The sequence below is a fragment of the Mandrillus leucophaeus genome, unplaced genomic scaffold (genome assembly GCF_000951045.1).
Source record: "Mandrillus leucophaeus isolate KB7577 unplaced genomic scaffold, Mleu.le_1.0 Scaffold684, whole genome shotgun sequence".
NCBI lineage: Eukaryota > Metazoa > Chordata > Mammalia > Primates > Cercopithecidae > Mandrillus > Mandrillus leucophaeus.
Genome location: NW_012107408.1, coordinates 636,711 through 651,238, shown reverse-complemented (window position 1 = coordinate 651,238; position 14,528 = coordinate 636,711). Strand labels below are relative to the sequence as shown.

At 39.6% G+C, this 14,528-nt stretch overlaps 1 protein-coding gene across 5 annotated transcripts in view; it reads left to right on the top strand.

Annotated features, from left to right (window-relative positions):
• Window positions 1-3,891: 3,891 nt before the first annotated feature.
• SLC1A3 (solute carrier family 1 (glial high affinity glutamate transporter), member 3) overlaps window positions 3,892-14,528 on the top strand; it is an 88,944-nt gene continuing 78,307 nt past the window's right edge. For 4 of the 5 annotated variants that reach the window (XM_012002364.1, XM_012002365.1, XM_012002363.1 and 1 more), the window contains exons 1-2: window positions 3,892-4,436; window positions 6,062-6,337. In XM_012002364.1, coding sequence (XP_011857754.1) covers window positions 6,157-6,337 — 181 coding nt within the window. In that variant the 5' untranslated portion in view covers window positions 3,892-4,436; window positions 6,062-6,156. Of the gene's footprint in view, window positions 4,437-4,879; window positions 5,029-6,061; window positions 6,338-14,528 lie in introns of all 5 variants that reach the window. The other variant, XM_012002362.1, reaches the window with a different exon arrangement.

The following is a 14,528-nucleotide window of genomic DNA, read 5'->3' as shown; positions in this document are numbered from 1 at the left end:
TCTGGGTCTATAAGTAATAATAGAGTACAATATACCTCAAAGTATTATCATGAAGATTAAATTAGATAATGTGTGTAGAAGTACCTATAAAACTATAAAGCTTTATAAAAATGTCTGCTGAAGGCTTGAATTCCAATTGACCTACATAATCTTTCCCAGCTAAACTGATATTCTTGGTTCTACAAAGGCTTGACTCATGTTGAGCAACTGGGGAAAATGTCACTTTTCAATATAAATAATAATTGATAACAATAACATGTGTGAAGCCTTCACTAAAAAGCAGACCCTCTTTAGCTTTAGAATGGAGAAAACATGTTGTTTTTTAAGGCATCATTATGTCCACCTGTTGGCTCGCTTGTGATAAAAAGAACAGTTGGTGTAACTTCTCGCCATGTGGGAATCTATCTCGGGGGGTTCCTCTTGCTGGTCTTCACCTTTGTGTTGGGGTTCCTTAGGTTTCTGCCCTTGCTCAGTCCTCTTCTGAAACCTCATCACAGGTCAAAACAGAAGAACTTGCTAGAGCCACATGCTGATAACTAACTTGAGTGAAGTGGGCAGGTCTAGTGGGCTGGAGAGTGCACACTCCACCTACAGTAGGCAGCCTTGGCTCAGTGTCAGCCGACCCCTTCAAGGGCCTCAGTATTCTCAAATGGTGAGTATTTTTCAATGTGAAAGTGAACTCACCCAGTTTGTAAATGCTCCTCCTGCCCCTTGACTTCCTAACCCAAGTCTTAGTCACTTCAAGGCTTTGCATTTTACCTAAAATGAAAATTACTCCCCTGCTTAAATCCTGTGGCTGGCTCCCCGTTGACCAGGAGTGGAGTTCAAGTTGTAAATTTGGCCCCTACTGGCCTGTTCTCCAGCAGGAACCGCTACTGGCTCCCTGCCATGCCACGCTATGCCTGCTATGGGCAGGCACCTGCTAGAAACAGTGTACACAATGTGGATCCAGGCGCGGCTGCTTCCCTCAAGTTGCTACCAGTCTTTTTGACAGACTAACTGGAAAATAGGCCTCAGCACACGGCAATCTCATAACTTTCTGTTGGGCCCTGTCCTGGCCCACTGCTTAATAATTACGATGTGTTTATGGGCTCCTTGAGGAAAGAACCTGGTATTTGGAGCACAGTGGTTGCTCAATGTTTGTTGAATGAATAAATGAATGTGATAAAGTTAATTTTAGTTCACCTCTCTGTAGTTGGATGTTTTTAAGCTTCATGTGACTATGACTTTAAAATAAAACCCAGTTATTTAAAAATTCAACTAACTAGACTTCACCACAGGTTTTTTTATTGTTCTGCTTTTTACATTCATATTTAAGAAGAAAAAAAAAATCAAGACAAAATAGAAGACTACTACTACTACAACTACCACAATTTCTTCTACACCTACTGCCTCTAACACATCCACTGTTACACTCTGGGGTTAAGTCAGGTCCTGTTCATTGTCTTAGTATTCTACAATTTCCAAATTCTAGAAGGGGAATTGATATTCTGATGATCCTGAAATGCAGGCTATTTAAACAAGGATTGATTTTAAAACTGTCATTAAATTAAAAATCAACGTGGAAAATATTGAAAAAAGATTAAAAGGTTTTCTAATCCATTTTGTTGCTCAAAAAAAATCCAATTAACCAGAATTTCCTAATTTTGAATAGTGAAGTTCGACTGGCCTGTACCACGCTAAGATCAGTGCATGCTTATTACCATAATCTCTTGTTCTTCAAACCAATAAATGCTCCCTTTAAGGACAGGTTGGATTTGGTTATTTCTTGTTATACTGACATTTTTTTTCTCAAAAGAAAGAATTTACCTATAACATACTTAATCACACAATGTTCAAAGAAAGATCTTGGCAGATTTTTTCAGCAGGAACAGCATTTGCTGCTGGTGTTTGTGTTTTTTTCATTTGATAATACTAACGTTAATATGATCCCCCAGCTCTGTGTCTCCCACCCTGAGTAGCTTTGAATGAAATACAGCATGCAGAGGCTTGTTCGTAATTTCTTGATCTTTCATTTATTTACTGTTTCTATGAAGGAAAAAAAAAAAAGATGTTTTAAAGCTCAAGGGACTTAACTGTAAAGTAGAGGGGAAAAGGTAGAAATACGTGTTGAGGAAACCCAGGGGGCCCCCAGGGCATTATTTTTGCTATAGCTTTCCAGAAAGAGAAAGTGGTGCTTAAAGAAATAATTCCCAATGTTTCCCTCCAGACTAAAATTCGGATGAACTCTGAACTGAGACTCTTTGCATCTCATTTTCTCATTAGGTTTTACTACAGCCAACAAAACTTTCAGTGGTGAATTACTTCCCTTCTCAACAGAATACCAGACTCCCATAATTCTACACAAACTGAAATAATGAAATGGTTTTTAACCAAGCTTTAGGGATTAGAGAGGAAAAAAAAAAGTAAAAAAGAAAGGGCACCAGGGTCTTCCCATCTCTATGTTAACCAAAGTGTGGTTTTCCAGCCCTTTTTCTTGCCTATTAAAAAAAAATAAAAACAAAAAACGGAAATGCCACTGGGCTTGAAACCCCATTTAAAATCAGATTTCTCTTTCAAGTTCCCTTGCAATACAAATCAAAGTCATTTCTACCAAAAAAAAAAAAAAAAAGTTGGGGGGGGTTCAAATTAATCCTAAACCCATGGCTCAAATAGGACCTGGTATAGTAAATAAATGCTTTTAAAAGTAGTCATGGCATTGAGAAATGGTTCCATGCACCTAAGCCAGAGGCACCAATGTAAAAACTAGTAATTGTATATTAACACAAAAGATTGAAAAGCATTTTGTTTCACATCCTAATATTATTCCATTCACTTAAAAGAGTTACTTAATATTGACTCTGTATCAGGCATAAGACAGGTTCTTGCCCTCAAAGAACTTATAATTTAGTTGAGAAGCCGAAACCTAACATGAGCTTTAAAAGAAGGATGCAGTACAAAACATGGTATAATTAAGTGTTAAACAATGCAGTATAGATGCTCAGTGACCTAGGAGATCAGAGGAAGGGAAAGGTCACTGAGGGCTGGGAATGTCAAAAGCCTGTATTTTCAATAAGTTCTTAAAATGATAGCATGTTAAAAAGCTGTTATAATTGCTGCTAATTTGTAATTTTAAAGTGTTGACATGATTCACCATTGCTTTCCAACCAGTAGCTGTTCAAAAGGACATACAGTTGAAGGTAAAAGGAGATATTTCTTTATGATCTCCAGAGATTAGTATTGAGGGGAAAAAAGACATACTTTCTTGTTGAATAATAGACCAATAATTGAGCATATTTTGCATGGAGAATACTAAATTGAGTGAACAGGAATTCAAACCTCAGGCTGTGATTTTGGTATAAATTTTTGTTTCTAATAAACCATTTTCTTCCTGCTAAATAAGCTTAAAGTTTTGGGAATAAGTCAGCTCAAAAAACTTTTTTTTTATTTTCTAATATCTATTTTCACAATTTATTTTTCTTTTAAGAAAAGTGGAAAAGTGCAAGTCATATTCTCAAGGCAATGAGAATTTTTTAGCTCTAAAAATGGTGTGTGTGGCAGGGAGAACATTTAGCATCCTTTAAAATTGAGATATCTGAACAGCAACTTATCTTTTGAAATCACCAGATCTCAAGTGTGCTTTGCACTCTTGGTCTTAAAATGCGTTTCATTTTCTAGTTTGGCAAACATTCCAGTCTCCTTACATTTGCTACCTTTTCCGTCTTTGCAACACAGGCAGTCTGAGCTAAATTAGGTTTGTTATAATGAAGTTTTGAAGTTTAAACTGCTAAAATAGAGGCATGTCCCTAACTTTATACAAGTTTAGAGAATCGTAGTAAGCATTATTTTTTTCTCCATACTTGTCTGCATTCAGGGTCTTCCCAAGAAATGTCAGTTAATTCCCCTATTCGAAAAAGAGGGACTTTTTCGTAACAGTTGTACAACCAGGCTAAAGAGCACACCCTTGTCTTTCCTGAAGGGGAGGCAACCTGCAGTAATATGAGGTAATTAAATTTAGCCTTAGAAAAGTCTTTGAAACGTTCTAATCAAGACTTTCAGCTTTCCGATTGTGTGCGCTTTATTTTTCAATTCTTGCTAGTCCCGGTTTTGCATTTCTAATGACAGTGAACTGACAGCGCGTGAAAGCGGTCTGAGGAGCAAAACAAAGCCAGCAAGCCTGCTTCTGGTGTGCCAAGATTAATCAATATTCCAGAAACCTCGGGGTTTCCCCCTCCTCCCCTATGCGGTTTCCATTCCCCGCTCCTCCTTTCCCGGGCACAGACTCCTCCCCTTTTCTTAAGTTGCCCTGATAGTAACTTGCAGTCTCAGAGCACATGCACACTGTCAGGGCTAGCCTGCCTGCTTACGCGCGCTGCGGATTGTTGCTCCGTTGTACCTGCTGGGGAATTCACCTCGTCACTGCTTGCTATCTTTCACCCTTTACAAAATTAGAAAAGGTAAGTGTCACATTCTGTGTTCCTGCTGGGTTTAATTTCTCCTTTCACTTCTCTGCCGATCTATTTTGCCTTCCAAGCAGAGGAGTAGCCTGAATCAAGGCTAGCCATTTTGGTAGATAAAGTCCATGTTAGTCATCTCACGTCGTGAGAGTGTGGTGTCTATTTATGCCGGGTCCTCTGCTAATTTGGAGTTGAGTCATTCAGGGTAGATTGGGGGCAGACTGTGGCGCGAGATCTAGAAAAGGATCAAAGTTGAGCGGATCTGCTTAAAAGTGACTGGTAAGAGGAATCAGAGCTATTAGTTTAAAAAAAAAAAAAAAAAAAATCTGGTCTCTCCTACTTCCCAGTCTTCATTTCTCCCTAAGCATTTAATCCGGTGTGACGTCTTAAACAAATTATAAGTCTTAATATCACTGACCCCAACTTGCAATTATATTTAAAAGGCAAACTGTTAAGTCTTCTTTTTTCTTCCTGCACTGGGATTTGCTAAAAGCTTGCGAGGAGTCATTTGCGAGGAGTCCTTTGGTTTCCAGTTACCTCCCCCACAGGCGCACACGCTGGCTGCTTGCGTTGGCAGCGACACACAACCAGGGTACGGCTGGTTTTCACTCGGATTGATTATGGGAAGGGCTATGGATTAGAACTCCTGTAAAGCACCAGGAGGAATCCCTTGAGTTTTCAGAACAGCTGATTTCCACCAGGAAAGAGATTTACTGAAATGTAGTTAAATAGCGTGAGTGGTTTAAAGAAACCAGAAACCACACGCTGTAATGTTTGGAATGAAAATTGGTTTCATCTCCTCATCTGTTCTAGAAATCCTAAATCTTAAAATGCTAAAAAGTCAGCGATGGTTTCCTTGGAAGACTCCAGCATGTGTGTCACAAAGAAAAACGCTACTTCATACGTTTACTTGTGATAAAAAAAAAAAGAAGCTGAATTGTGATTTCAGATGATTTATAGATGTGCCCAGAGCACTTTGCTTATTTCATGGAAAAAAAATGAAAAAATTACCCTGTAAAATAGTCACATGTATTTCCTGTGTACTGTGGGCACTTGTGTTCTTTTTATGACCATATTTACTAGTAGATATTATTATTTTTTAATGAAGAAAATAGCTGGTTACTTCACTACATATAATAGAGAAACTTCCACCTATCAATATCTTAATTATTTTTATTGACCTGGTTGTGCCTTCAATCATGTATACAGCATAATTTGTCAAGTAATGATTGAGTACTTTCTGTGCATTCAGTTCAATTGGACATTTATTGAGGGTGTACGTTGTGCAAGGCATGGGCTGGATTCTGCGGGGTATAGGGGATAGGGATTCTCAGTCAGATCCAGCTCTGAAGAACCCTTTCATAGCCTCATTGGAGGGGGAAGGATGGATTTTTAAAAAGAAAATAGAACATAAGTTCTGCATATATATTCTGAATTTATGCACATTTCCCACACGTGGTCCACTAAAATATGCACACTGCAGCCTTGAAGTCTGGTATTGTGACTCTCCAGTCCTTGATTCCTGCTGAGATTATGCGATTTGCCAAGAGCTTGCCTGGTGTAGAGCAGCACTGATTTCTCACCCCTGGAGACTATAACTCATGTCTCTTTTTCTCCCATTCTAGCTGTGTTTTCTAATACCAAAGAGGAGGTTTGGCTTTCTGTGGGTGATTCCCAGACACTGAAGTGCAAAGAAGAGACACTCCTAGAAAAGTAAAATATGACTAAAAGCAATGGAGAAGAGCCCAAGATGGGGGGCAGGATGGAGAGATTCCAGCAGGGAGTCCGTAAACGCACACTTTTGGCCAAGAAGAAAGTGCAGAACATTACAAAGGAGGATGTTAAAAGTTACCTGTTTCGGAATGCTTTTGTGCTACTCACTGTCACCGCTGTCATTGTGGGTGAGTCATTTGATTAAAAACAAACAAACCTGTATCTTGTTTCTCTGGGGCATCTGGCTGCCCGGGGAATATTATCAGATGAACTAGTTGTATCAAAATGATAGCCTAGGCTTTCCTCTGAGCTTGATGATTTTTCTCCACAAAAATGACTGTCTGGGCATGTTTGGAAGAATATATCATAAACACATCATTAGGCATCATTAAGCATTATGGAAATCAATTGTGTGAGAAAAAAATAAATACAATATTTTCCTATTTCATGTAAGGATGAAGAAGCAATAATTTCATCATTAGGCATGACAAAGCAAGCATGCTAGATTTGGCCAAAATGTAATTATATACAATGTCAGTTCCACTTAAAACTAATTTATACAATTAGTACACCTAAAATGAGATGTTGATTCCGAATATAATTATATTCTAACTGATGCTGACTTGAAGCTAAGTATCAAGACTTAGACACAGAGGCCGAATCCTTTATATGTTTGCACTCTGTCACCCAGCAACTGGGACAGGTAGATTGGGGAAAATGTTAACACAGATCTCTTTCATTCATTGCTTTGCAGAGCCTGCCATAACCAGCTATACCTTTTTTTGAGTCATTTCCATCTCTTACTAATTTAGCAGGGTTGACAGCAATCTGTACTAATAAAATATTACTGTTTTGTTTATTGATCTTAAAAGATCGTTTATTACTTATGGGTGGCATTGGTCCTACTTTAAAATATAGCTGAAAAAACCTACTTATTTGGAATTTTTGACCAAACCAATACAGAAATCCTTAGGTTGACAAACACACAAGCCAAAGGCAGGTTGTAAAAATGCTCTAACTTAACCTACCAATTTGCCACCAAAAAAAGAGCCATTCAGTACAGTTTTAATCTCTACTTTGGAGTTTGCCAAGATTTCCATCAACTTTAAAGAAGTAATGATTTAATAAAGATTAAGAAAATTCTGTAGTGTGTAAATATAATTATAACATTTTTCAAGGAAATTGAATTCTTAAATTGTAGACAAATGAAATATAGCAGGAGAGTTTGTCAGAAGACTTCAGATACCTCCCATTTTAACATGATTCCCTTCCATTAGTAATCACTGGTGATAAATGGTGGTTCAATTAATTTTAGAGATATTCAAAGAGAACATATCCTAACTGACCCAGAGAAGTAATGGCTTTCCACAGTAGGTTTCCAGGCTTGAACATTTTCCTGGATGAAGTATTTCAGTCCCACATCATCATCCTGGAAGTCAATGCAGAATGCAGTCTGCTTGCCTCAGTTTTCACTCTGAATCAAAGTCATTGCCAAGCCAAGAAATAGCTGCATAGTAATAATTGCAAACATTTGTATAGTACTATTCCAGCTACTCTGTAGGAGTTTTGTTTATATCGGCTCACTTAATCCTCACACAAGCCTATGAAGCGAGTGGGAAGGTATGATTACTATGATCTTCCTCATTTTGTAGATGAAACTGACTGTGGAGACATCAAGCAATTTGCCCAAAGTCACAACACTAGCAAACTCTGGAGCTGGAAGTCAAATTCAGTCTAGTGTCAGAGGCCATTCTCTTAACCACTCTATTCTTCCTCTGCTCTAATGCTAGTTGACATCTTCTAAGAGATGTCAGGAAGAGAAATACCCTCATAAGTTGATGAAGGCCAGTTAGCTAGCAGTGCTAGATGCATTCACATAGCATTGTCATTTAACTGTATGATTTACCCAGTTAAACTCAACAGAAAACTTACAGGTCTCCTATAGACTGTTAAGCCACATCCTTCTCATTCATTTAACAAATATTCATTTATAATTCATGATCCTGTACATATAATAAATAGAGCTCAGTAATACTGGAGTATATTTGAAAAAGACGGAGAAACACCATTCAAAATGGTGTTGTAAACACCAGAAGAGTTGAATTTCTAAGACAGAAATGCTTTATTCAAGAATAGAGGAATGGAAAGTCATAAAACTTGAACATGGAAGACAGATTGATGGAGAAGGAAGTTCCTGAGTGACTAGTACAAAGCAATAACATCTCTAATAAAAGGAAGATAATGCCAGTATTTAAAAGTCTGTTTTTCTCTAGGAGTTCTGGGATCATTCCTTACCCAATGAGGGCTTTCCTAAGATTTGTGAGAACTGCAATAAGAGTTGGCTGAGCTAGGGTAGATAAGTTGGCCGGGTGCCCTCATGGTTGGCTTTACTAATGGAAACTGAGGAGGCAGAAGCAGCAAGAAGAAGGCACTAACAAAGAAACACAGAAAAAGAGCTCATTGAGAGTCCAAGAGACCACTGAGTCTACATCAAAGACTTGGAATAGCAAATAGACAACTTAGGAGCAAACAGATTTAGGAGAGAAGGAAGAACCCTTCAGTTATCTGTTAGTGTGTCTTCCACTGAGGGCTCAGTGGATATAAAGGCTCCATTTAGCTTGTCACTGGGTTCCATGTCTACCAGTCTTAAGAGATAGGAAAAGAATGTGTCTGTACACCAACTCTTAATTTATTTGCAGTAGCATAAGAAAAAACAAGAAATATGCTAGCAAGGAAGGAGATAATTATTTTCCCCAAAGATGAGATGAGAAGAGCTATATTTACTACCTAGTTTTCAAATTCCTAGGTTTTTATTGCTTTTAGTGAAAAAAAAAAATCATTGGGAAAACCTATGTACTGGGTTGAATCTTTGGTTCAGTCTGTTTTTTTCTGCCTTTTTGAAATAAAATGTATATGATTTAATGTGTGGAAGTGGAAACTAGAAAAATATTATGATAAAGACATGTGAATCCATACATTCAAAATAAAGTAGAAATTTATAAATATTTTGATATCAATTCATCTGCAAGCATAAGCATAGAACCATTTGTACAATTTTATGTAATTTCTACTGTCATTTCTAAGCAACGTCAAAGTCTGAATGTGCCATGCCATGACAAAAGCTCGTGTAACAAGAGCGGTTAGCAATCTGAGAGAACGCAGTGTCAAGTTCCACATCCCTTAGAGGGCCCATCATGAAAGCATTAGGTAATGGTCTGCCAGGGCTGTTGTGGACATCTGTCTGACAAAAACCACACTGGGAAGAGTGGTTATTGTCTTTCTTCCTCCAGAAAGCAGTTTCTCCCTTCAGACTATGGTAAGTTGTGTTAGAGTGACCTCAGACATCTCGCTGAAAGAAAGGAAAAGTCCTTTGTCATGTTCAAGTCACAGAACACTGACTCTTTCCATGGCTAGGAAATGAATTACACAATGAAAGTGAGATCTCAGGCCAAACAATAGAAAGAAATGGGTCATAAGATCAGCTGCAAGGTGGGGAGATATTTATAAATAGGAATGCACAGAATTGAGTGGTGGTTTTACCTGAAGGTATTCACAAACACAGTAAACTAGCAGCTTTCTCTGATGTTGGTCTTGGCGTGCGCGCGCACACACACACACACGCAGAGTTTACATTTGAGTTATCCTTTTTCTGATGTTCTTGCACAGTTTACATTTGAGTTCTCCTTTCTCTGATATTGGTCTTCACACACACACACACAGACACACACACACACACACACACACACACACACACAGTCACAGAGCTTACATTTGAGTTCTCCTTTATATGAATTTGAAAGAAATTGGTGACTTCTCAGGAAAGAAATCATCCTGGCTAAATTTTTATAAAGCATTTCCCTCTGTTCTCTAATACTCTGGCTATGAATTTAAATTGCACTAAAATTCAGTGCAATTCTGTAATATCTCTAGATGGATATACAAGAAACTGGTCAGCATGGCTGCCTGTTGGGATAGGAGCTAGGTGTCTAGAGAATGGGGTGGAAGGAATACTACTTTCCTTTGAGTAAGTTTTTGTATTATTTGATTTTTCCCCTTATTTTTATATTATCTACTGATAGCTATTATCTACTAAGTAAATAAGTTAAATTATTTATTTAAAAAAATTCAATGCTATTCAATTTAACAAACAATATGTTAAATTGTTTGTATCTTGGATGTTATGTATCTTGCCCTGTGCTGTGCTATGGGGACCCCCTGTTCTCAGGTAATTTCATAGGAGACATGGATGAAAAAGAAGATGAGAAAGGAATATCCAAGGATCAGAGGTGGTAATAGAGAAGTTTCTAATTAGCTGTAAAAAAATTTTTAATGAGATCATATTATGCATACTGTTCTACATAATATGGCATTTTTCTGTGTTGGGACTTTAGAGGTTCCATTTCCTTTTAATAACCACATTAGGAGTCCTAGATGTGCCATCTGGAAAAAAAAAAAAAAGTGTGGCTTTTGATGAAGGTAGATCTGGATCCATGGGCCAGCTGTATTATTTAATAGCTGTGTGATCCAAAAGGAGGCATCTCTGAGCCTCAGTTTCCTGTAGCTATAATATATTTTTGCTATAGTTATAATATGTGTTGCTAACTATAATAGAGGCTGGGTGCAGTGACTCACGCCTGTAATCCCAATACTTGGGGAGGCCAAGGTGGGAGGATCTCTTGAGCTCAGCAGTTTGAGACCAGCCTGGGCAACATAGTGGGACCCCATCTTAAAAAAAAAAAGAAAGAAAGAAAAGAAATAGTCTTGTTGATGTTCACTATTTTGGGCTGGGCAAGGTGGCTCACACCTATAATCCCATCACTTTGGTAGGCCAAGGAGGGAGGATCACTTGAGCCAGGAGTTCAAGATCAATCTGGGCAACATAATAAGATCTCATCTCTGCAAAAACATTTTTAAAAAAATTATCCAGGTGCACATGTCTGTAGTCCCAGCTACTCAGGGGCTGAAGTGGGAGGAGGATTGCTTAAGCTCCTTATCGCTGCAGTGAGGCTGCAGTGAGCCATGTTCATGCCATTGCACTCCAGCCTGGATGACAGAGCGAGACCCTGTCTCCAAAAAAGAAAATAACAATAATAATGATAATAGCTAACACTCACAATGTATGGAAAGCACAGTTGTATTTAAGTATATTAACTTTATTTAATTCTCACAACAACCCAGAGAGGGAGGTAATTTTATTACTCTCATTGTACAGATGAAAAAACTGAAGCCCAAATCCTTATCACACAGCTGATGAATACTGAGTGGGATTCAAATCCTCCATTCTGGCTCCAGGTGCTCATTCACCACACTGTTCTGGGTGCTAGAACACCCATTCTGGCTTTACTCCAGCAATTCGCTGAGGGTCTGCCTGAGGTAGCAACGGAAGAGATGGAAAAGAGAGGTTGAACTGAAAGACCACTGGTGATACTTGGCGATTGATTCAATGAGAGAAGGTGGACTGCAGACCGATGGCACGATTTCTGGCTTAGGTGGCAGAGTGGCTGATGATGCCACTGTTGAAGGTAGGATACAGGAGAAAGATTGGGGCCTTGGGGGTGCACGAGGATAAGTTCAGTTTGGACCTGTTGAGTTTGTGGGGCGGGATGCCACTGAGGTGGATATACAACGGAAGAAGCTTGTTGCGAATCAAGATTTAGAAGGTATTCCTACAATCTCCAAACTGAACAAAGACAGTTCTGTCTTTGGATTTCAAGTGAATAAGGATCAGTGAATTGGGCTATCCTACTGCAAAAGTGAGTCTACTCTGTAAGTGAGTCTATTCTCAGAACAGTTTCCATAACTCTAGGGCCCTCTCCTTCATGCTTAAAAGCACTAATCTTTCAGAAATGCTATAGTGATTTCCGGATGTAACTGGCCAAGTCCGTTAGGTCAGCCAAGCAGGTTAATCATATGGTTTGCTATCGGCTGCTGAACTGAACTGACAGGTAGTGGGACCACACCAGTCAACTGCTTGAGTTCGTGAAGCAGGCACAGTTGGGCACGCACACCTCTCAGCTTCCTGAACCCCTGATAGCGGGGCATTTCCATACTGATTGAACAACAGCAATCCAAAGAACGATGGACAAATATCTGGGTTCAGACTTACGGTTTCTTCAACACTTCCTGGAAATGAGCAGGGAGAGAGGAGCTTCAGGAAGCTGGGAGGAGGGGGAATCCTGAGTCCCCTGGTGTTACCAGAGCTCAGCTGTGCTTTCACTAAGCAGAGACTGGGAGGCAAGGAGGAGGAAGCTGAGGATTTGCAGAGTTTTGCTCTGGAGAAGCCACACTGGGATAGGGTATAAGAACTAGGGTCTGATTTATCTGTGCTTTATCTTCTCCCCTGGGGAAAACAAATACAGAAAAATTGTCAGGGCTAGTGATGACACATGTGCTGCCCACAGCACATGCATCCTAGCCCTCTCCCGCCTTCTCCAAAAGCACTCCAGGAGCTGCCTCCTACTGTGAGGGTATAGTCCAGTAAGGTATAGTGGAGATCAGAGCCATGTGCTCTGGAGTCAGACAGCCTAGGTTTATGTCCAGTTCTGGAACTGAGCCTCTGTTTCTTCATGTATAAAATGGAATGATTATAAAAACGGTCGCCAAGATTTATAGCTCAGTTCTGCTCTGTACAAGCCATATCACCTTAAATGATTTCCCTAAGTGCTTGCCAGGTAAAGTGTTCATAGACATTGTAAACCCCACGTCTTTTATTTACATCTCTGATATGGCTTTGAGCTGTCATATGCACTGATTTGATGATGCTGATCTTCCAGAGAGCTATAAGACCCTGGTATTTGGGGAGGCTGTGGGGCAGAGATGGGAGAAGATACTCACCTGGTTTGGGTTTAGAAGTGGCTTCTATTTCCTTAGCTAGAGAAGAGAGCCAAGAGAGTTGTAGGAAGAGCCTTAATAGTTGTAAAGGGCTTTTAGATGCAGAAATGAAAGCCTCAGAGTAAGTGATACCATCATTATCTGTCCCTTACCAATCTGGCCTTCTGAGCAGAACCAGAAAGTAATCCCCAGGCAGCCGTTATCACAGTACACTCCTCAGTGGAGGGGGCGCCTGAGAGCAGACGCCTCTCTTGGGAAAACGGAGAGGTGCTAAGAAATGTTTTAATAAGTATTGTAGTACACTCAATAGTGAATTTTTTGTTCATACGCCTCGGGGCCAATCTGAGTGTTCACCACCTCCCTGGTTTCTTCTTTCCTCCACCCCTTTGGTGCCTACTGCCCATTAACTGCCACTCTGATCAGAGTGGGGGCTGGCTGGAACCCTGAGAAAACTGTGGCTGGTTTCCAAGAGAGTTGGGAAAGGTGGTTTTGAAGCAGTGGGTAGAAAACTTAATGTTGTTCTAAGCATATCTCTGGATTCTATTTTGCTCTTTTTCTTCTTGTCAATTCAGATATTGAGGAAACAGAGCAAATAATGTCAAATTTCTCTTTCAAGTAGGTCATCAAATAAGCAAGTGTGTTCAGAACGATTAACCTGCAGTAATAATACCTTTCATTTTTGTGGTGTTACAGTTTACAAAGCACTTTCTGTTGCACTCTCTGTAGCATGTAAGCTACAGCCAGGCCACCCTCCTTCTGATTTGTAGCTGCAAATGTCTGGGATGCAGCTAAGAAAGCATTGAGAGCCTAAAGGTCCTGGGTACAGGCCCCACTCTACCATCAACTAACTTGATTTATGATCTAAGGCAAATCTCTGGGTGCCATTTTCTCATCAGCAAAGTAAGTTTGGACTAATGTCTGCTTCCAACTCCAAAATCCTATCTTTTTAAGTCTAGTTTATCTTCCTCTAAAGTATCTGAATATATGGAATAATAAGCAGAGATGTTTTGCTTTATTTTGTTTTCTTTTGTTTTGTTTTATTTCCAGGGCATGACACTGTACCATTGCTAGAATCTTTTTCCTGGATAACCCATTCTGGCTGGTCTCTCCAGTCTAACAAATAGCCCCCTTCTCTCCCTTTGACCTCTTCAGGGCCCCTGGCTCTGGGTCTGATAATCAGTGTTTCCTAGCCAGTGTTTGAGAACACAGTGAGGGCACACTTTGCAGGAGCTCCTTCTGTCCTTCAGTCTCTGCCCGTCTCTCATAAATTAGGGGAAGAAAACCATAGGCTTTTGTTTTTGCTATGGAATAAATAAGATTGTGAAGAGCCTAACTTGTTTAGAGGAGGCAACCAGAGTTTAAGCACTGTCTTTTGCAAGCTGTACGTTCCAGGTACTTGATATTTATGGAACACTAGGATACTATCATTCATCAAGTATTTGCTGGCAGCTAGGTGAGCTGCATCATTGCTAGGAGCTGAGAAAACACACAGAGCGCTTCAGTGCACAAAGTTTAGCAACTGTACTCACTGAGTATAAAAATGATGAA